A 22,214-nucleotide genomic window follows, 5' to 3' on the forward strand; every position below is an offset into this window, starting at 1 on the left:
GGCTCTTTGCTCTGTAAGGAGCCTTTCAATTGGTAGTGTTTCATACCCATGCAGAAGAACAAAAAGCCACTTCCACTGTAGAAACATGAGCTGCAGCTATGCAGTGAGTCGTGTTCAGTAGCTGACCTGCTGCTTTAGTTTTGAGGCAGTTTTAGGCAGGAGATACTGCCATAAAATTTCACAAGAAAACTATCAAGTATCTAAAATAATGCAGTATTATGGTTATTTTCTACCTCCAGTATTGCCAGGACATAGCTTAAGAAAGAAAGGAATTTACCAGCCACCAGAAATGAAAAACATTAAAATGAAAAAAAGGGGCTTTTAAGGAAATCAGAGTGATGGCCACCAGTCATTTTCCAGCTTTGCAGGATTTCAGTTCAAAGTCAATCTAAACAAGCCAGCATATGTCTAGCAAGAAGGAAATCACAGTTCAGGTTTGCTCCTGCACTCAAGCTTTGCTATATCAAAGATGGATGGTATTCTCTTCCAGCTCTCCAGAGAGGAGACTCCACACGGCTTCTGAGGGTGATGATTAGATGAGGGTTTACTGGGGGTCGAAGCCCCGGATGTAACATGGTTTCAGAGGCAGAAGGGAGAAAGGGAAAGGGAGGGGGAGAGAGGACGAGCCTAGGGGAGAGATGGGCCATGAGAACATCTGGTCTTCCTCACACAGCTTAAGAGGGAAATTCAAAGTAGGTGCGAAATAAGATTTGGGCCAATGGGATTGCAGATCCATGAGACTTCAGGAGAGGAACACAGCTTGGAATAAACCATATATTTTTGAGGGGTACATTTTTGAGACAGAGCATACAATTTGAATAAAATGCAACACCACAATAGATTAGTAAGATAGATGATAGATAGATAGATAGATAGATAGATAGATAGATAGATAGATAGACAGACAAAGCAGATAGAGATATATAAACGCACTTGCCTGTATCACTTTACAAAGAAAGGGATGGGGAAGTGACAGGTTATTCTTTTCCACACATGGGAAACTATCTTTTTCCCAGAAAATTCAGCTTCCTTCTTCTGTGACCACCAGGGTATCTGAAGACCTCACCAAGAAGGCCCTGTGATGCCAATGGCCTGTGCATCCAGCAAGTCAAGAAAGTAAGGCCTGCCTCTTAATACTACAGTGGTGTTAAAGAGGTTTATTCTCAGTTTTTGGTGGCAAGAGGAAGGAACTGAAGCCACTTACTGTAAAATGCCTGCACAAGCACCAGTGCAAATCACAGCCAAAGGAAGGATGAAGCCATTCCCACAACCACAGCTCAAGCGGCCAGAGATCCTCCTTCAACCCTGGCTGCATTGAAGCCCCACTGATTGCCAAGAAGAAAAGCGCCCTACTGAGAGCGACCAAACTTAACCCTCTGCCAGGACACAAATTTGGAGGGAAATAATTTAAAATCCCTACACCACCAGACACACTTCCCAGTGAGAAGGGTTGGAACTCTCTGCCCCCCAGCACTTCCCCGGCAGGCAGGTTCACAAAGGTGCTGGGAGCTAAGCTGTGCCCTGCGAGGGAACAGAGCCAGCCTCCCTTCAGTGGCAGAAGGCACGGCCTCAGCTGTAGCCCCGGGTGCCTGCGGTGGCCCAGGGCACGGCCATGGCTGTCAATGTGTTGGGCTGCAGCACAGGGCAGGCTGGAGCTCAGCAGCCTCAGCAGAGCCCAGGGCCGCGGCCCTTCCCTGCCGGGGCCCGAGCCTGGCCCGGCCCTGCCTGAGCAGCCCGGACTAGCCCAGGGGATGGGCTGCGCCCGCCCGCTGTGCCCACAGGCTGGGCCCAAGCCTTTGCAAGAGGCTTTCTCCCAGCTTGGCAAAACCTCGGCCAAGTGTCCCTGTGCTGTGCTGAGAAGAGTAAAAAACCCCCTCAAATTTAACCCTGCTGCCCAACACATGAGGGATCCCTGCACACCTTAGGAGAGGCCATCCATACTCCTTTGTGCCTCATGAGGGATCCCTGCACCCCTCAGCAGGGACCCCAAAATATGCCTGTGAGCCCCTGCCTGGCTCCTGCCTGCCCACACCGTGGCCATCCATGGCTGCTCTTGGGCATGGAGCTCGGTCAGTGCTGGTGCCGGGTGGGCTTTGCTGCTGCTACCCACCCAGACGTAGCTGCAAAAACTCAATTTCTTTATTTGAACATAAAATATAGGCCAAGCGCTGCCCTGGCAGACAAGGGCTACCCACCTTCAGTCCTGGCTGGGGAACAGGACCAGGGGGCTCAGGGGGAGAGGGTCTCGTTGAGGAGGGGTGGGTTTTGGGACGGCCTCATGGCGGGGATGCAGCCACGGCAGGGCAGATAGGGGCAGAAGTGGAGAGCTGGGATAAAGTTTCAGGTTCTCATTGCCTCTGTTTTTAGGTGCGTCTTCTGAACATGCACCGGAGTACCTGTGAAGAGAGGAGGTGTCTGAGGCCCCAGCTGCCAGTGGCACACAGGGACCCTCGTGCACAGCAGGGCCCAGAGCTGGCAAGGCTCCCCAGCACGGCTGGAGCTGCTGGCACAGCTGGGCCCAGCTGGACAGCTGCCCCTCAAGGCCCCGGCCAGCAGGGCACGGCTCTGGGCAGGGTCCCTGGCCAGGAGCGGGCCCCAGAGCGCCTCTGACATTCAAGGGCAACTTCGGCCCTGCTCTTTCTCCTCCCCACCTCCCTCTGCCTCTGCCCTGTGCCCCTGGGGCTGCTCTTGGCCAGGCAGCCTCAGTGGGAGCCAGCTCTGGCTGCTGCCCCAGCGGGCCCCCCAGGACAAGGCCCAGCAATTGAGAGGCCAATGGAAGCACTGGGCAGCAGCAGAACCCTCAGCAGAGTTATTTGGACAATCATGGACTGGCCACAACTCCATTGCAGCCTCCCTGTGAATGTTTCCTGTCTGCATTAGATCTTCATAAGAAGCTGTTTCAGGGAAAGATGAAGAAAGCACTCACCATTTTCTCTTCCAGTAAAAATGAATTTGGACACAGCATAAGATGAAGATAAACTCCAAAAAAAGCAGGCCTGCCATTAACCCTGCCCAGCACCCTGCTTCCTTACAGAAGCCCCTTCCGAGGCCCTTCTGGGCATCGGGAACACGTGTTGTGGTGCCGGCTGCATCTGTGGGAGCAATGGGGAGCGTGAGCCCCTGCTGTGCTGCACTGCTGAGCTGGCAGCACGGTGGATACGGGCAGGACGTTCTCTGTTTCCCCCAGAGCTGGGGCCTGCAGGCACCTTGCCGGCCCTTGGCACAGGCTGTGCCAGCCAACAAAGCCCAGCAGGCCGGGAGGAGAGCCCGGGGGCAGCGCAGCTGCTTGGGCAGTGGCTGCTGCCAGGGACACGGGCCAAAGCCATCCCTGAGCAGCCACTGCCACCCCTGGACCTCCCTGCCCCGTCACAGCTCCCCCAGCCCCGGGGGACAGGCTCAGGCCCTCTCAGGAGACACTGGAGGCATCACCTGCTGTGCCAGTGCCTGGAACTGCCTGTTCTCCTGCAGAAGAGGCTGCCACTGAGCCACTGCTTCTTCCTGGATCAGCCACCTTCTGTGCCAAGTTTTGGGTAATCGCTGGAGAAAGGAAAGGGACAGATGGATCAGATGGGACAGTTCCCCATTGGGGAGGTGTCTTCTTCAGAAGCTAACACTGGTGAATGTCATGGACAAGGATGAGGAAATCAGATGAGCTTTTGGGATTGGACAGGCCCCTGCCTTCTCCAAAGCACCAACCCTCCTGATCTGCCTGGAGACTGGGAAATTGTAGAGGATCTCAGGGTGGGCATGGCCTATGGTGCAGTTTGGGCACCGTGTCAGCAGATGCCAAATGCCTTCCTGCAGGGGCTGGGCAGAAGCTGCAGCCAGGCCAGGCTGGGAAGCAGCCCTGCAGGGCGTCAAAGCAGCAGCGGGGCAGCGAGGCTGCCATGGATCCCTTCCCACTGTGCCGGGCACGGCGTGTCCAGATGTGCAGCCAAAGGCCCTGGCTGCTGAGTCCCAGGGGAAGCACGAGGGAAATGCACCCACCACAGCATCTCTCCAGGTCACTCAGCATCTGGCCCAGATGTTTTCCTGACTCCAGGAACTTACTGTCTCCTCTTTGGTACTGCCTGTTGGAGGACCTTAAAAGTACTTCCAGTTCGTGTGGATGGATCCCACAAAAATAGGACTCAGCCTGCGGTATCAGCAGGGACACACTACTCACCCCTGCCATGGGAGCTGGGATTGTGTGCAGCATCCAGCCCTGGGGCTTGAAAAGTCCTCCCTGCAGACACACCTGGAACTCAACAGCCAGAGAAGCTTCTGTCACCTTTTTCTTCCAGGCTTACAATAATTATTCTCTGAGGGAAACTGGTGAACTAACCTGCAGAAATTCCCAAGGGCTCCAAATCATCTTCCATCCCCGCTCCTGGATAAGCCATCCCAGCACCCTCACCTAGAAGGGAGCACAGATCAGAAGTGTTTCCATGGTGTACCGGAATTTCCTTGTGCCTTAGGGATCTGGGCACTGAAAGGGAGGGAAATGCACTGACCAAGGGAGGGAAATGCACTGACCATGGCGTCTCACCTGTGCACTCATCATCTGGTCCAGATGTTTGGCTGCCTCCAGGGATTTTTTGTCTTCTGTATCTTGGGTCTTGTCTCTTCGAGGACATTAGAGAAAGGTAGTTCCTCTTCATGAGGATGGGTCAGATAAGGCCATGGGAGCCAGATGTCAATGACCATGACCAAAGCAGTACCAGGGGCTGGGGAGCTATGGCCTTGCCCCAGTCACTCTCCATACTATTTCCTAGCTCTGTGGAACATCCTTGGAGTGGAAACTGAGGAAGCCCCAGGCCCCTGGGGTCTCCCTCCCTCCCTCCCTCCCTCCCACAGAGGAAACCCTCCCCAAAGCCCTGGGCAAAACCATCCCCAGCGCTTCCCAGGGAGCAGGGAGCGCTCTCCCGGGAAAGGGCAGCCAGGCTGCCGGCTCACCTGCTCCCCGCGCTTGCAGCGGAGCAGCCTGGGCAGCCCTGGCAGGCAGGGCCTCGGCCAGGAGCAGCAGGAGTAGGAGGCGCAGAGCAAGGGCCATGCTGCCTTGCCCTCTGCCAGTCCCGCAGCTCTTGCTGCCACCGCTGTCCCGACACCGCTGTCCCAACGTCAGCACCGCTGCTGCCACCGCCGCTGCTGCCGCAACAGTTGTGCTCAGGGACTGACTGCTGGGTCCTTGTGCTGCTGTGCAACCACGGGGCTCTGGCACCTCTGGCACCTCAGAGCCTGCTGTGAGCTCATGGCCAGGGTGCAGTTGTTTCGGGAGCTGGATCTGCCTTCTTCGGGAGTGAGCTCATCCTGCCCAGCTGCTCTGCCCAAGGGCTGTGACACAGTGCCAGCTCAGCTGATCTCACAGGCTGGGGCATGAAGGGATGGAGAGCAGCTCCACCAAGGACTTGGGGTTGCTGCTAGAAGAGAGCCTGGACATGAGGCAGCCATGTGCATCCAAGGGAGAGTGCCCAGCAGGTTGAAGGAGGTGATTCCACCTCTCTGCTCTGGTGAGACCCCACCTGGAGTACTGTGGAAGAGGTTTTACAGTGACCTCTGTGAGCCATCGAGAAGTTTGATAAGAGGATCCATGCTAACCCCTGAAAGAATTTTCTGCCAAGGTTGTTGACATAGAAACCAAGAAAGAAAGAAGGATAAATAAGAGAAACCTGCAACTCCCTATTTCAATGAGTATTTTGTTTGTATCTCGTGACCAATGAGTAAAGTATAAATTTAAGAGCTTTGTAAGAATGCAGAAAAAGCATGCAGGCTAGAATAAAAACAGGGTTTGAAGCCTTCTGGAAATGGACTGTGTTGCCTTGTAGTGTCTCGATCTCTCCCACGACAGAGTACTGCATCCTGCTCTGGGTCCCCAAGAAAGGAAGGACATGGTCCCGTGAGATCTAGTCCAGAGGAGGGACAAAATGCTCTGAGGGCTGGAGCCCTTCTGCTTTGGAGACACAGGCTGGGAGAGCTGGCAGTGTTCAGCCTGGAAGAGAGAAGACTCCAGAGAGACCTGATTGCTGCCTTTCAGTGTCTTCTGGGGGCTTGTAAAGAGACGGGACTGAATTTTTAGTAGAGCCTTTTGTGACCAGACCGAGAGGGAATGGTTTTAATCTAAAAGATGGTCAATTCAGACTAGATGAAAGAAGCACATATTTTACACTATTGCTTTTGAAACCCTGGCACAGGTTGCCCAGAGAGCTGGACATCCATCCCTGCAGACATTCAAGCTCCTGCTCTGAGCAACCTGACCTAGTTCAAGGTGTCCCCTGCTCATTGCAGGGCATTGGGACAAGATGGCCTTTAAATGTCCCTTCCAACCCAAGCCATTCTGTGCTCCTGTGCACCATCAAAGCAGTGCTTCATTAGTGCTGGGCTGATTGTGCTGGCACCTGTATTTTGGTACTTGTGCCATTTAGCAATTGGCCATGAGAGGATTGATGGGCTGGACAGTGAAGTCTGCAAATAACACACAGTGTGCTCAAGGAGAAAAAGGAGAGCAACACGGCTTCCAGCTCATATAAATGCCAGCATTTTGCTGCCCATTCCTGGTTAGAGAAATAAAGGAATGTCCTGAAGATCCCTTCATGTGGGTTCATTATTGGCCATATCAGTACTTGTGTTCTGTAAAACAGGTAAGTTGTTACAGCTTCTTGCCCCATTTATCCCTGAATAAAACCCAAATACTGCATTGCTCCTTGTCTACTTTCTTCCAAGTCAGGGCAAATTTTGTTCATTACTGAGTGGGACATATTCATCTGTTCACAAGCAAATTCCTCTTGCCACTCTCACAATGGCAAGACTGCTTTGTTGATTTGCTCTAATCGGACTGTAATTAAGGCCTACCTCTCACTAGAATTAAAGCTGATGCATTGGGAGGCAAAGTGTTGAGTCATTTCTCCTGGAGTCTGACACTGTAGAGAGTTGTTCTGTAAGTAAATGCCATTTGAATACAGGTGTAGTCTACCATACTTCTGGCATACTAGAAGTGAGAAAAAACCCTTTGAATCAGGATTTTATCCTTTCTTCCTCCACCTCCTCCTCCCAGGAATTTTAATCTCTGAGGTCTAAGCTCTTCAGCTGCCTCACAAACATTCTTTTAATTCAGTCATCCATGCATTGAGCCACAAATCAGGACCGTGGTGTGAACCTTGAAGCAATGTAGGTTTATAGCACTGAAAATAATAATCCAATACCCAGGTTAAGCCAAGCCTATTGGTTATTTCCCAAATAACTCTGTCTATCCTCAGTGATGTTTCAAAAACGATCATTGTGAAAGCTAGGAGCGGGGAGAGAGAATGTTATCAAAATTAAAAATAGAGCTTTCTCAGATCTTCATATTACTATAAAAAGAGAGTCCAAACTATTCATCTATGGAACATTAAGTAAGAAGTGAACAAAAGACTGTCAAAATAATTGCTTGGGGAACAAAAAACCCATAAATAAAAACAAGCTTAAATGTAGATAATAAGTAAACCATCATGCAAAGAAAAAAAACAGACCTGCCAAAACTAAGACCAATAAGGCTGTTTCATCTGTCTCAACTAAAAAAAAAAAAAAAAAAGAAAATAAAACCTGAAAATAATCAGAGATTCTCAAGTGCATTACTATACATAGAAATGTCCTGGTATTGGGAAAAACATGAAGGAAAGTGTAGCATGCAATTCACAGATGTAACCTAGAATTTGTTAGGGAGGGCCAGGGGTGGCAGTGGCTGCTCAGGGATGGCTTTGGCCCGTGTCCCTGGCAGCAGCCACTGCCCAAGCAGCTGCGCTGCCCCCGGGCTCTCCTCCCGGCCTGCTGGGCTTTGTTGGCTGGCACAGCCTGTGCCAAGGGCCGGCAAGGTGCCTGCAGGCCCCAGCTCTGGGGGAAACAGAGAACGTCCTGCCCGTATCCACCGTGCTGCCAGCTCAGCAGTGCAGCACAGCACGGGCTCACGCTCCCCATTGCTCCCACAGATGCGGCCGGCACCACAACACGTGTTTCCCATTCCCAGAAGAGCCTCAGAATGGGTTGCTGTTGGGGAACCCTCTGTTTGCATGTGATAAGGGCAAGTCTGGCTATCTGTTTCTGCCAGGAAATTATTTGGAAGTGCTCAACTGAACCTCAACTCAGAGTTTCGGCACTGCAGTTCATGTCTTTGATTGTAATTCGGTCCTAGCAGTCAGTTTTATACCCCTCCCCTTATTTTCTATTGTTATAGCATATTTTATTACCAAGGGCTTGCTCCTTTACCCCATGTGTTGGTTTTGCTCCACTTGTCCATTTCCCCAAAGACCTGCCCTTTTGTTCACTGTTCCTCCTCCCATTGCATGTCAGTCCCTCTCCAAGCCTGCCCCTTGCTCTTGAAATTTTCCTATCAATTTTGTATCCTTCGGAACCCCATTGGTTTGTTTAAGTTCTTCTCCTCCCCTGTAATCCCCAATTGGTTTAAACCTTGTATTCCCCGCCTGGTGTTCCACCCTCAGTTTCTCCCAATTGGCTAAAGATTGGATCCTCCCCTGGGACCCTGCCAAGTTTGTAAGTTGGTGTATGCCTTTAGTGCAGTGTTGGCCTGCCCCTGATGGTCTGTAGAATAATCACCTTTGGAAATCATAGAGCAGACCTCACCCTGTTCCTTGTCCCTACCCTCAGTGCAGTCCTACCCCCAAGGCAGTCCACCTGTGCTGTAGAGCAGCTGTGCCCTGCAGCCACAGCCCAGATTCGACAGTTTTCTGGGGGCGGCCCAGTGCCACTGTGGGTGTGGGCAGCTAGTGGGGCTGAAGAAATGGGGCAGCACAGCACTTCCCAAATCAGCTCTTCTGCTGCAATAAAGAGATGCAGTTGTCACGCGAATGCCTGGGAGGTAGCACCAGCAAAGCCCACCTGGCAGCAGCACTGCCTGAGCTCCATGTCCAGGAGCAGCCGTGGAGGCCAGGACTGGGCCCAGCTGTGCAGGAGGGTCCCTGTGTGCCACTGGCAGCTGGGGCCTCAGCCACCTCTTCTCTTCACACGTGCTCCTCTCCATCTCCAGAAGACCAGCCTAACAACGCAGGCAGCGAGAATTTGAGCCATGACCTCAGCTCTCCACTTCTGCCCCTATCTGCCCTGCCATGGCTGCAGCAGTGTCACGAGGCCATCCCAAAACCCACCGCTCCTCAATGAGAACCTCTGCCCCTGAGCCCCCTGGTCCTGTTCCTCGGCCAGGACTGAAGGTGGGCAGCCCTTGCCTGGCAGGGCAGGGCGTGGCCCACATTTTATATTCAAATAAAGAGTTGGAGTTTTCACAGTTATGTCCGGGTGGTAGCAGCAGCAAAGCCCACCCGGCACCAGCAGTGGCTGAGCTCCATGCCCAGGAGCAGCCGTGGATGGCCACGGTGTGGGCAGGCAGGAGCCAGGCAGGGGCTGCTGTGCCCAGCGGCGGGGCCCCGAGGGGATGGGGGAGCCCATGCTGAGCATCCCTGGGCTGAGGGCACATTTCCTTCTGTGGGATCATCTGGGCCTGGACCTGAAGAGGCACACAGGGATATTTTGGGGTGCCTGATGAGGGTTCCAGGAGTCCCGCATGTTTTAAATGAATTAGCTTTTTTTGATTAATAAGGAGAACTTATTCCATAATTAAAATTAATTCGTAGAAAATCTAGAAGCAAATATCAGATTGGCCCTGAACCAGGCTAACAGCGTCAGGTGAGACAGGTGGGGCATTTCTCTCCCCTGTGCATCACGAAGGGACAGCTCTCTCAAAGTCTTTTTTGTCCATTTCCAAGCTCCAAGCGGTGTGGAGGGTAGGAGTTTTTCTGCTTTCTTATGGTTGTTTTTATCCTTTTTGCATATTCATGTATTTTTTCCTTTCTTGCTGCAGCTCTTGCTGAGAGTTTCCCCAAAACTGGTAAAAAATTCACTTTGTTAGAGGAAAATCTCCTGCAATATGCATTCTAGGAGGCACACATTTATCTTATAGATGATGCAAATTGAATGCACATTGCTGAGGTTTGGTCAGAGAAATAATCTTCTGGAATCAGCATTTCTGGGGACGAATATTCAGGCTAGGATTTTGGTGCATGTTGATTGCCCTGAAGCCTCCTTTGTTATGCTAGGATTTTCATTAGGCGAGATTACTGTAGTCTGAGCATGAATTTGTGCATACAGTCTATCAGAATCCCTCCCTTTCTCTATTAATTTATTAAATTTGTACTTTTAGGATACACTTTGACAAAGCTTACTTATTTTCTAATTTTATGTTTAGTATTTCTAAAACTTAACAACTACGCTTTCATACTACTAGTCAGGGTATAAAATTAACAGCTCTTCTCATAAGGTAGACTATTCTAAATCTTTAATTTCTTTTCTTTGGATTGTCAATTATATTTTTTTATATCAATGCATGTGCTTATTGTACTTTAGATATATTTTGACTCCATAGTCGTTTAAGGCTGGTAATATTTGTAAAATAAGTTTTTCATGTTTTCTTATGTTGCCTGCTAAAATGTGTCTTTATAACTGTCTCATGTTCTTGTTTTCTAATTCTTGAGCAATTTGCTTTATTCTACTCTCAGGATTTATTTCTTCTCTATCTCTTCCAGAACAAAAAGTTTTAATATATTGCTTACAAATTTTGCCATTTTATTCTTTTTGCTCTATTTCACATTTTCTTTATTCCAGTGTCTTTTACTACTCATAGTGCACCTTCTGAATTTGTTAAAATTATAGCGTACTACACTAACTTGGGAGTGTGCATATGGCTCATTCTTTTTGGGCTTGGATGACTGATACAGTGACAATAATCCTCTGCAGTTTTAACACTCTAGCTCTCTCAAAGCCCCTTTGGGTTGCAGCCAAAGGGCCAAGATGTGTATCTTCTTGGTAGCAGAGCTTACACCTTGGGATCTAGTCACTGGTGTCCTTCGTCTCATTCTCAGTATTTACTTCATAAGATTTATAAGAGCCTTTTAAATTGTTTTTCAGGATTTAGGATAGCATCTGCTTATTTCTAATTGTTATAGTTTTATTTCTTTGACATTTTAGCACTAAAGTTGTAATTAGTCTGTACACTTCTCTTTCTTTCAGCTATACTTGGCTGTTTTCCTTTATTTTAATTTGATCCTTATTAAATATCTAACGGCTTTTGTTATATCCTATCTGATTTAATGTTACTTTTAGTGTTTCTTGGAACTTAAATCTGGTTTGTATCTTATATACTTTTTTTTCCCGATTTTTCACGAATCATATTATTGTTCTAATATATTCTTTACAGTGTTTCATTAGCTTTTACTTCTATTTCTTTTGTCTGTTATAACAAAAGCACTAAAATATTTTATTTTTTGAAATAAATTTGCATATCACACCTTAAATATTCAGTTCACCTAAAACAACCTCATGAATAATACAGTTTAAAATAAAATATTTTACTTCTCATAACAATGGGTTTTACAGCTTACAAGCTTAGGTATTAACATGCATCAGTCTATTTTACTTCAAGGAGTAGTGGTGACTTTTTAGTGAGGTTTGGCTGGTGTTTCTATTGGTGGATTTACAGGTCTTCTGTCCTGTCTTTCTTTGCAGCTGAACCTGCTGGTGAAGGTGGTGCAGCTTCCCAAGCCACGTCCAGGACGGAGCCTCTGGGAGATGCTGAGGGTAGGTCAAGGCCTTTCCCCTGGGAGAGCTGCCAGCTCAGAGCCCAAAGCTGGGCCAGGGGGGCAGCGCTGCAGGTGCCAGCACAGAACCATGCACGTGTGTGCCCTCGCCCTGTGTGATTCCCTCACCCCTCCTGTGGCTCAGTGGTGCCCGTGCAGATCAGCAGAGATGGCAGAAGCTTCTGTGGCTGTTGAGTTACAGGTGTGTCTGCAGGGAGGACTTCTCCAGCTCCTTTGCTGATTCCTACACAGAAGCCTGGCAACCATCACAGAGGTGAGTAGTGTGTCCCTGCTGACCCCACAGGCTGAGCCTTGCTTTTGTGGGATCTGTTCCTGGGAAATGGAATTCTGTTGCTCTAAGGTCCTCCGAGAGGGAAGGACCAAGCTACAGCACACCAGAAACCCCATGATCCATCCGAAAACATGAGGCAAATGCTGAAGGAAATGCAGCAGGCAGGAGAAGGTGGGTGCATTTCCCTCATGCTTCCCCTGGGACTCAACATCTGGGGGCTTTGGCTGCACATCTGGACACGCCGTGCCTGGCACAGTGGGAAGGGATCCATGGCAGCCTCGCTGCCCCGCTGCTGCTTTGACGCCCTCCAGGGCTGCTTCCCAGCCTGGCCTGGCTACAGCTTGTGCCCAGCCCCTGCAGGAAGGCATTTGGCATCAGCTGACAGGCCGCCTAATTGCACCACAGGCCTGAAATCCCCTGCAATTTTCCAGTCGCCGGGTAGAACAGAAAGGGCACCAGTTTGGAGAAGGGAGGGCCCTGGCCTTCCCAAAATGTTTATAGGGATTTCCTGATTCTTAGCCATGTCTTTGACAAGCATTCCCTCCGGAAGGCGCCACCTCCCCAGTGGGGAACAGCCCCACCTGATCCAGCTGTCCCTCTTCCTTTCTCCAGAAGTGGATGCAGAGGCTGGGCATAAGGCGGCGTTTCCCGGAGGAAGCAGGGGTTCCATGCCAGCCTCTGCTGCAGGAAGAGAGGCAATGCCAGGCACAGGCCCAGGAGGTAATTGCTGTGCCTCTGGGCCTGAGCCCTGCTGAGGCTTGAGCTGCTCTCTCTGCTGCCTTGCAGTGCAGGGACAGCCTGGACTAGAGCAGCACAGCCCAGGGGAATTATCCCGAGCAGGCTCAGGGCACTCGGGTCCTGAGCAGTCCTGCTGGGGTCCCTCCATGGGAGACATGTCCTGAAACCTGGCAGCGACTGCACGGGGTGCCCACGGTGGGGAAAGGACAGAGGGGGAGAGCAAGGCTCCAGTGTGTCCTGAGAGGGCCTGGCTGTTTGCCCTTGGGATCTGGGAGCTGTCCCCACAGAAGGAGGGCAGGAGGGACAGAGGGAGGGATGGATAGCTGTGGCACTGCCTGCTGCAGTTTTCCCCGGGGTTTTAGAGAGGATTTCCTCTGTGTCTGAGGGAGAGAACCCGGGGGCCCTGTGCTGCTCCAGCCACCCCTCCCAGGGATGTTGCTGAGGGCAGGGAAAGAGTGTGGAGAGTGACCAGGAGCCAGCCCAGAGCTCCCCAGGGCCCTGTGCACCTTTGGCCATGTCTATTCACATCTGGCTCCCATGGCCTTAGCCGACCGCCTTGCAGTGCCCAGTTCCCTGAGGCAGATGGGGATCCCAGCACACCCTGGAAAGTGTTCTCATCTGTGCTCCGTTCTAGCCTGGGAAGGCTTCTCCATCAGCTTGGATGAATAAAGTTTTGAAGCCCTTGGAGCCTTCTGCAGGTATGTTCTCAGCATGCCACCAAGGAAGAATTGTAGACAAGCGGGTAGGAACCAGGTGACAGAAGCTTCTGTGGCTGTTGTGTTACAGATGTGTCTACAGGGAGGACTTCTCCAGCTCCTACCTTGGATGCTGCACTCAAGCCCAGCTCCCATCACAGTGGTGAGTAGTGTGTCCCTGCTGACCCCACAGGCTGAGCCCTGCTTTTCTGGGATCCATTCCTGGGAAATGGAAATATTTTTCTCTAAGGTACTCCAGCAGGGAAAATCCAAGATACAACAGATAAGATGTCCCTGGAACCATCCAAACAGATGAGGCAAGAGCTGAAGGAACCCCTGCAGACAAGACAAGGTGGGTGCATTTCCCTCATGCTTCCCCTGGGACTCAGCAGCCGGGGCCTTTGGCTGCAAATCTGGACATGCCATGCCCGGCACAGCGGGAAGGGATCCATGGCAGCCTCGCTGCCCCGCTGCTGCTTTCACGCCCTGCAGGGCTGTTTCCCAGCCTGGCCTGGCTGCAGCTTCTGCCCAGCCTCTGCAGTATGGAATTTGGCATTAGCTGATAGATTGCCCCAACTCTACTGTGGGCCTGAGATCCCCTGCCATTCCCCAGTCTCTGAGAAGATCAGGCGGTGCAGCTGTTTGCACAAGGGAGTGCACTGGCCCAGCCCCAATTACCGGGGCTTTTTCCTGATCTTTACCTGTGACTTAGACAAGCATTGCCTCCTGAGGATGCCACCTCCCCAGTGGAGAATATTTCCATTTAAGCCAGTTGTCCCTTTTTTCCTTTTTCAAGTGATGGACCAAAAGGCTGTTCAGGAGGAGGAACACTCAGGGAGAAGCAGTGGCTCATTGGCAGCCCCTGCAGCAGAAAGGAAGGCGATGCCAGACACGGGCACAGGCACAGCAGGTAATTGCTGTGCGGGACTCAGGCCTGGCCGGGGCTGTGTGGCAGCAGCTCTTCCCCCAGGGCTGCACTTGCCCGGCCGGGCAGCAGCCAAAGCTGGAGGCACCTCGGCTTCCAGGCCTCTGGAGCTGGTTCAGAGCCCCGGGGAAACGGGACTGGTGCAGCAACGTCCCTGGCGCTGCAGCTGCTGCGGAGCTGGCCCTGAGTGCCCAGAGGCCCAAGGCACAGGAGCAGCCCCGAGCGGGAGCCCTGCTGCCAGCCCAGGGCCAGAGCCAGCCCTGGCTCCCGACTGGGCAGGGGCTGCGCTGGCTCCTGACAGGGCCTGAGCCTGTCCCCTGGGGCTGGGGGAGCTGTCACGGGGCAGGGAGGGCCAGGGCTGGCAGTGGCTGCTCAGGGATGGCTTTGGCCCGTGTCCCTGGCAGCAGCCACTGCCCAAGCAGCTGCGCTGCCCCCGGGCTCTCCTCCCGGCCTGCTGGGCTTTGTTGGCTGGCACAGCCTGTGCCAAGGGCCGGCAAGGTGCCTGCAGGCCCCAGCTCTGGGGGAAACAGAGGACGTCCTGCCCGTATCCAGCGTGCTGCCAGCTCAGCAGTGCAGCACAGCACGGGCTCACGCTCCCCATTGCTCCCACAGATGCAGCCAGTACCACAAGTCCAGTTCCCAATGCCCTGGATGGCCTCGGAAGGGGTTTCTGTCAGGGAACAGGCTGCTGGCTAAGGTTACTGGAAGGCGTCCTTTGTTTGGAGCTTGTCTTCATGTTGTGCTGCTTAGGAATCGGGTATTCCTGGAAGACAAAACAGTGAGTGTTTTGTTGCTCTCCCCCTCCAACAGCTTCTTTTGAAAGTCTAACGTGGTCAGGGAACATTCCCATTGAGACTGCAGTGGGGTTGTGGCCAGTCCATGGTTGTCCAAAGAACTCTGCTGAGGGTTCTGCTGCTGCCCAGTGCTTCCATTGGCCTCTCAATTGCTGGGCCTTGTCCTGGGGGCCCCGCTGGGGCTGCAGCCAGAGCTGGCTCCCACTGAGGCTGCCTGGCCAAGAGCAGCCCCAGGGGCACAGGGCAGAGGCAGAGGGAGGTGGGGAGGAGAAAGAGCAGGGCCGAGGTTGCCCTTGAAAGGCAGTGGCGCTCTGGGGCCCGCTCCTGGCCAGGGACCCTGCCCAGAGCCGTGCCCTGCTGGCCGGGGCCTTGAGGGGCAGCTGTCCAGCTGGGCCCGGCTGTGCCAGCAGCTCCAGCCGTGCTGGGGAGCCTTGCCAGCTCTGGGCCCTGCTGTGCATGAGGGTCCCTGTGTGCCACTGGCAGCTGGGGCCTCAGCCACCTCCTCTCTGCACAGGAACACCTCAGGACAGAAGTTGGAAGACGGTGGCTGCACCTCACACCCAGACAGCGTGAGCAGCTCCTCCAGCAGCAGTAAGGGCCTGGACAGCCCTCTCAAGTCTTCTGTGAAGAGGACCCCAGAACAACCGTGTACACAGAAGCCTCTTATTGCCCCGTAGATCCCACTGCCACCTGCTCTCCTCATGGGCCTCCCCAAGCTGCCTTCATCTTTTTTTTTTCTCTCCGTCTGTCCCATCCCAACCAACCCGAGTTCCTCTAGGGACCCCAGGACCAGCCCAGCACCTTCCAGCACCTCCTGAGACCAACACATCCCTTCCTCTGCCCCTGAGCCCCCTGGCCTGGCCCTCTAGGCAACACTGAAGATGACACCCCACCCCACCCCCACCCTCCTACCCGCACCAACTCCCGCTTGCAGGGTAGGCAATGGCCCATTCCTCTGTGTTCAAATAAAGAGATGGATTTGTGTCCTAGTTTGAAAGCAAAACCAGTGAGAGGGTCCAAGTCAGAAATACAGTTTATTAGGAAAAGGGAAAAAAACCCAAAACACAGGCAATAATACAAAAGAAAAACCACTGACAGGGTCAGAATACAGCCGCCTGACACCCTGCTAGTTAGGGTGGTGGTAGCAGTCCAGATGAAATGGACTTGTGGAAGTGGTGATCCTGTAGAAACAATCTGGTAGCTCTCATCCTCTGGAAAAGCAGTGGGTAGGGGCAGCGGTTCCTCTGGGAATCCAGTGGAAAGACTGCTTGTTGTGTCCCAAAACCCAGATTATATCCAGCTGGGGATGCTTAGCTCCTCCCCCATGGGCAGAGCATCTCACAGTGGGCTGATATCATTCTGCCTCATGGGTTCTTGATTAGCCACTAAACAGAAATGGCTCTGGGAGGGAGTTATCTCTGAGTCATGTGGCAAGACATTGATTATGGCCCCCAGGGGCAGAAGCCCAGCGGGGAGGCCGGTTGTCCAGGATAGCTCAACGAGGGTCCGGGATCGCCCAGCGGGGGGTTCAGGCAGCCCAGGCAGCTATAGTGATTTGCAGTCAGCTCTTTAGTGATTTCAGCTCTTTTAGCTCGCCTGGGACCGTCGCCCTGGGTATCGCCGCAGCAGACGCAGAGAGAGAGAGAGCAGCGCTGTGTGGGTTCCGCAGGGTTCTTTTATTGGGGTCTCCGCGAAGGTTCCAGGGACAGCTCTCCTCTGCCGAACCGGGCAGAGCTAGGGGTTTTTATACATTATAGGGGGATTGAAAACTGTCCAATAGTAAGGGTCAGGGGAAAAAGTGACCTATGAATATACAGAGAGATAACAGGGTCCCAAAGGCGGAAGAGAGGGGCTTCTAAAAACCTTAGTCATGCTGACTTTGGTATTTCCTAGCTCAGGCTTCTGATCTCCAGGGCCTTGCAGGCCTTGTGCCTGCTACAACTCCACTTTCTGTATTTAGAAAAAAGGCGTTCCCTATGGTTCTTTTAAAACAGTGGACAAGGCATGAGAACATAAGTAACACGATGACAATTACAAGAAAAATCCACAACATTCCCTTAACCAAAGATGCAACCCATCCCGTTAATCCCCATTGACCGAAGAGGTCATTGACCCAGTCTGGGGTCTGTTCTATTTTTAAGTCCTTCACAAGTCCCTTCAGTTTCTGGATGTTGGCGTGGATGGATTCCGAGCGTGAAGAGAGATTGAAGCAGCACATCCCTTCGAAGTCCTCGCAGCCATGTCCGTGGGCAAGCAGCAGGAAGTCAATTGCTGCTCGATTTTGGAGTGAGGCATGTCTTGTGGTTTCTTCTTCCTTTAAGAGATCGCTCAGGGCAGCAGAAGTAGCGTTAGCTTGCTTACTGAGCCAGCACCCAAGGTGATTTATGTCACCCAGGGCCTTAGCTGCAGCTACCCATGGTAGGAATATAGAGACCGCTATCTTTTTAGGTTTGTTCCAATCGTATAATTTGGGATCGCAATTTTCATCAAATGCTGTGTAGGACCTTTTGTGGCGTTTTAACTCGCTCTCTTTTTTCCAATTGTGCAACAAGGTGATATTTGGAGTAAGGGTGGAAAGTTTTCCTAGGGTACAGGGACCTCCCTGGAGTCGTGAGGGGATCCCAGCCCATACTCTGTCACCACAGATGAGAAACGTTCCCTTGGGTAGAACTTTGGGATGGAGAGAGGACACAGAGATCACACGAGCAGTGTAATTACACCAATCGTGAGGGTTGTAGGCTTTGTTAATTGGTGATATGTCTTTTCGGTATGTGTTTTTGTTCAGATCAATTTCAGGCAAATTATTCTTTGGACGTCTAAAGTAAAATTTGACACAGAAGGTGGCCTTAGAGGACCCCAATAGGTCCAATTCTTGAGGTTCCTCAAGAGCATTGGGCAGTATTTTTGTCCACTCGTCCCAAGTTTCTACCTGGTGGGGTCGCTTACCTGTGGTGCGGAGAAGCTCTGAATTATAGGCGGGCCAGTCATCGGCTACGAAAGGAATTCCTACTAGACATGTGGAAAGTGGGTTATCAACGCTCCCCATGGATAAGCACATGTTATCCTGTTTTAATGTTCTTGCTAAGGTTACCCAGACATTATGGCTCGGCTGTGGGCCGATCCAACCGACGGCACAAGGCACGGTGAGGAACATCCAGGCAGCAGTGAGGACAGCACCAACGGAGATATTTTTCATCTTTGGGCAGGAATGGGGCTTCTGATAGGGAATATAAGCAAAATTTGTTATTTTTATGGTAGGAGGGGAGGGTTAGGGTTCCTTTCTTGCTTCTTTCCTCTGTTCCTCCCACCTCCCCCCTTTATTTTTAGTTTTTTACTGGTTTTTTTTTTTTTTTTTTGTTTTTTTCTATGGTACTAAGGGTGGGGGAGTGGGTAAAAGGTTAGAGGCTTTTGGTAAGGGTAGATAAAAGGGATAATAGGGTTTTTAGGGTAAAAAGGGTAATAACATCTTATTCAGAGAACAGTTTGTTTTCAGGCTGTGCCTGGCCTAGGGCTTGATGCCACAGAATGTTGTTCAGCTTTCTGGTTTGTCTGCTGCTGTGTGATGGGACAGTCGTCTCCTCCACTTGTGGATGTTTGGCGACGTCTTCGTCTCCAGGCCGAGCTGGTCTGGTTTTGAGGAGGTCTTGTGTTTGACTCAGGAGGATTCTTGTCACTGCTTGTGGAAGTGGTATTTGCAGTGCCTAGGTATGGTTTTATGTTTTTCCCTGGGTACCATCTTGGACCAGATGGTAGTAGAACACACGCGTATCCTCTTCCCCACGTGATGAGTTCGAAAGGTCCAGAGACTTTATGTGTTTCTGGGTCCTTCACCAGCACAGGTGGTTTCTCTGTGAGCTTTGCTTGGGTGGTATTTGCAAAGTGGCGAAGTATTGGTGGATCAGGCTCTGAGGTTGTACAGTTCAGGAAGTTGATGACATAGAGAGCTTTGCAAAGTCTTTCAACTGGAGAGGTGATTTTTGTTCCTCTCTGTTGCTGATTGAGGACTCTTTTGAGAGTTTGGTGTGTCCTTTCCACGATGGATTGTCCTGTGGGGTTTGCAGGTATACCTGTCTTGTGTTGTATTCCCCACTCACTGAAGAACTCTTTTAACTTACGAGAGGTATAGGCAGGTCCATTGTCTGTTTTGATCTCCTTTGGTACTCCCAGGGTTGCAAATGCGAGGAGAAAATGTTTTATGGTGTGCTGCGCAGTTTCTCCTGTATGTGTTGATGCAAATACTGCTCCTGAGAACGTATCAACCGATACATGCACGTACTTTGACCTTCCAAAAGGTGCAAAGTGGGTTACATCTGTCTGCCACAGCTGGCAGCTGTTTAAACCTCGGGGATTGACTCCCGTCCCCACGGATGGTATCTGGTAGTTTTGACAGTTCGGGCATGTGGCAACAATAGCTTTTGCCTGATCTTTTGAAAGCTTGAACATTCTGATCAGGGCAGGCACATTTTGATGAAAAAATGAGTGTGACAACTTTGCCTGGGCAAAGATGTTAGGGACATTAGCAGTCTCTATTGCCATGGCTAAGGTGTCTGCTTTCCTGTTCCCTTCTGCAATGAAACCTGGGAGGTCAGTGTGTGACCTCACATGCATTATATAGTAAGGTTGTTTTCTGTGGGAAATTAAGCGTGTTAATGTAGAAATCAATTGGTATAACTTTGGATTGGAAACCTCTTTGAGAAGAGCATGTTCTGCTCTCATAGCTATGCCAGCAACATAAGCTGAATCTGTGACCAGATTAAAAGGTTCGTCTTTGAATTTCTCAAAGGCTCTGACAACAGCTGCTAACTCCGCAATCTGTGGAGATCCCTCTACTATTTTTATGTCAGATTCCCAATTTTGGGTCTTAGGGTCCCTCCATGTCATTACCGACTTGTGGGATGACCCTGAGCCATCTGTAAAGACGGTTAGAGCTTTGAGAGGTGTCCTACTTTGGACTAATTTTGGAGTCAGATGAAATGTTACATCACGATTAAAAAGCTTATGTTTTGGGATATGCACTGAAATTTGGCCTGTATAGCTGTCTAAGGCATACTGGAGACTCTCATTGGTCTGGAGCAAATGTTCCAGATCCCCAGTGGTCATTGGCAAATATATGCATGTGAACTCACACCCTGCAAGGGAACGGAGGCGAGTTCTAGCCTTTTTTATTAAATGTGCCATAATTTCTTGGAAGGTGGTAATTGTCTTTGTGGGTTGGTTATTTGTAAAGATCCATTCCAGTATTAGTAAAGGGTCTCGAAGTTGAGTGTCCCATTGGAAAATCAGTCCATAGAACCTAGGTGCTTTTCCCAGAATGACGAACTGGAAAGGCAGGCTGGGCTCAAAGCGATGAGCTTTGCATGAAGACAGGGCTTCCTGGACCTTGGTAATGGCATCTCGGGCCTCTGGTGTTAGAGTGCATGGAGAGTCCAGATTCTCCTTGCCCCGGAGAAGGCTGAACAGTGGAGCGAGGTCCTCTGTTGTAATTCCTAGCAGTGGACGTACCCAGTTGATGGATCCGCACAGACTGTGTAAGTCTCTCAGGGTTTTTGGGTCGTCTCGGATGGCGAGCTGCTGGGGAACGATGGTCCGTTCCCGGATCTGGAGTCCAAGGTAAGTCCATGGGTTGGTGTACTGTATTTTGTCCTCACGGATCTCAAATCCTGCCTTTTCTATGGTTTCAATAGTCTTTTTAACTGCTTTGTCCAAGTACGTTTTTTCTGGTGCACAGACCAGAATATCGTCCATATAGTGATGGATGATCGCACCTGGGAATAGGTTCCGAACAGGAGACAGGATGTGAGCAACATACCACTGGCATATACTGGGATTGCATCTAAGTCCTTGAGGAAGAAAACGCCAGTGATATCTCTTGAGTGGAGCCTCTCTGTTAAGAGAGGGAACGGAGAAGGCAAACCGTGGAGCGTCCTGGGGATGCAGCGGGATGCTGAAGAAACAGTCTTTAATATCAATGATAGCAAGTGTCCAGTCTCTAGGCAGCATCGATGGTGAGGGCAGGCCAGGCTGGAGGGGACCCATGTCCTCGATGACCTCGTTGATTTTGCGAAGATCGTGGAGGAGCCTCCACCTGTCCGTTCCAGGCTTTTGTAGTACGAAGACTGGAGAGTTCCAAGGGCTGGTGGTCTCTACGATGTGGCCTTTGGCGAGCTGTTCATCCACAAGGGCATGTAGTGCGCGCAGTTTGACTTTAGAAAGGGGCCACTGCTCGATCCAGATCGGGTCATGGCATTTCCAGGTGAGACGAGGAGTGTCTGGCAGTGCGCGCTCCTCAGTGGCCCCAATTAGAAATCCGGACTGGGAATACGTAGGGAGGCTCCCCACTGACATAAAATGTCCCGTCCATACAAGGTGATGGGGGCCCTTACCACGAATGGGCGGATGGTTGCCAACTTGCCTTCAGGCCCTTCGACGAGGATGTTGTTCTTGCTCCGCATGGAAACTGTAGCTCCACTGATCCCTGTGATCATGCCTGCCACAGGTTGTAGCTCCCAGTGTGCTGGCCATTCTGAGCGGGCGATGATGGTCACGTCTGCACCGGTGTCCAGCATTCCTGGTAGGTGGAACTTCTCTCCTCTGCAGGTAAGACCGCACTCGATGACAGGCTTACTCGGTCCCACAACTTGTATCCACATTGCTGTGGGGTTGAGAGGAAGCTGTTCCCTGTGATTCTTAGGGAGTAGAAAGGCCTGTGCAAATGGGGTGCCCTTTGGAAGAAAATATGGTAAGTCTGTGCAGTACACCTGGACAAAGATTTCTTGTCCCGGGTGCACTGTTTGTACTTCTGGAACAACAAATATTTCCTTTGGGGTATGGAGAGAATCACCTATAACTAGGATGTTAGAAGGACCTCCTTTTGGCCCACGTTTGCCTGTGGGAACACGATAAACATTGTCATTTTTAAAGTCAATGGACAGTGCAGTTACCAGCTGACGGCGCGTTCCCTTTGGTATCGCTCCGTGTGTTGGATCCTCCTCATGTGGTCTGGAATCTCCTGGGATGGTGCGTGACTGGGTCTGGATGGCCTTTGATTTGGTGTCCTTGCGTGGGGCCCCACCACGCTCCGATGGAAGTTTCCCGGACGCTGCTGATAGTACTGCTGATTCTGGGGCCTTTGGTGGAAATTGCGAGGGTACCTGGGAGGTGACCTCTCTGGACAGT

General features: G+C 51.3%; 2 protein-coding genes across 2 annotated transcripts in view; one reads left to right on the top strand and one right to left on the bottom strand.

Moving 5' to 3' along the window:
- LOC135307549 (serine/threonine-protein kinase PAK 1-like) overlaps positions 1-22,214 on the bottom strand; it is a 437,852-nt gene that overhangs the window by 66,245 nt on the left and 349,393 nt on the right. The window lies entirely within an intron of this gene.
- On the top strand, positions 13,266-15,918 carry LOC135307050 (uncharacterized). Its single transcript, XM_064431733.1, has 6 exons — positions 13,266-13,322; positions 13,411-13,482; positions 13,570-13,671; positions 14,116-14,229; positions 14,857-15,022; positions 15,553-15,918. The coding sequence occupies exons 1-6, from the start codon at positions 13,286-13,288 to the stop codon at positions 15,713-15,715; spliced, it is 654 nt and encodes a 217-aa protein (XP_064287803.1). The 5' UTR covers positions 13,266-13,285; the 3' UTR covers positions 15,716-15,918.

Source organism: Passer domesticus, chromosome 9 (genome assembly GCF_036417665.1).
Source record: "Passer domesticus isolate bPasDom1 chromosome 9, bPasDom1.hap1, whole genome shotgun sequence".
Lineage (NCBI taxonomy): Eukaryota > Metazoa > Chordata > Aves > Passeriformes > Passeridae > Passer > Passer domesticus.

What these genes read in the sequence shown, in the direction of transcription:
- LOC135307050 (XM_064431733.1), top strand. Translation starts at nt 13,286, where the DNA reads ATGAATAAAGTTTTGAAGCCCTTGGAGCCTTCTGCAG. An exon ending in GCCCAGCTCCCATCACAGTG is followed by an intron (nt 13,483 to 13,569) that starts GTGAGTAGTGTG and finishes TTTTTCTCTAAG; the next exon opens with GTACTCCAGCAGGGAAAATC. An exon ending in TATTCCTGGAAGACAAAACA is followed by an intron (nt 15,023 to 15,552) that starts GTGAGTGTTTTG and finishes CTCTCTGCACAG; the next exon opens with GAACACCTCAGGACAGAAGT.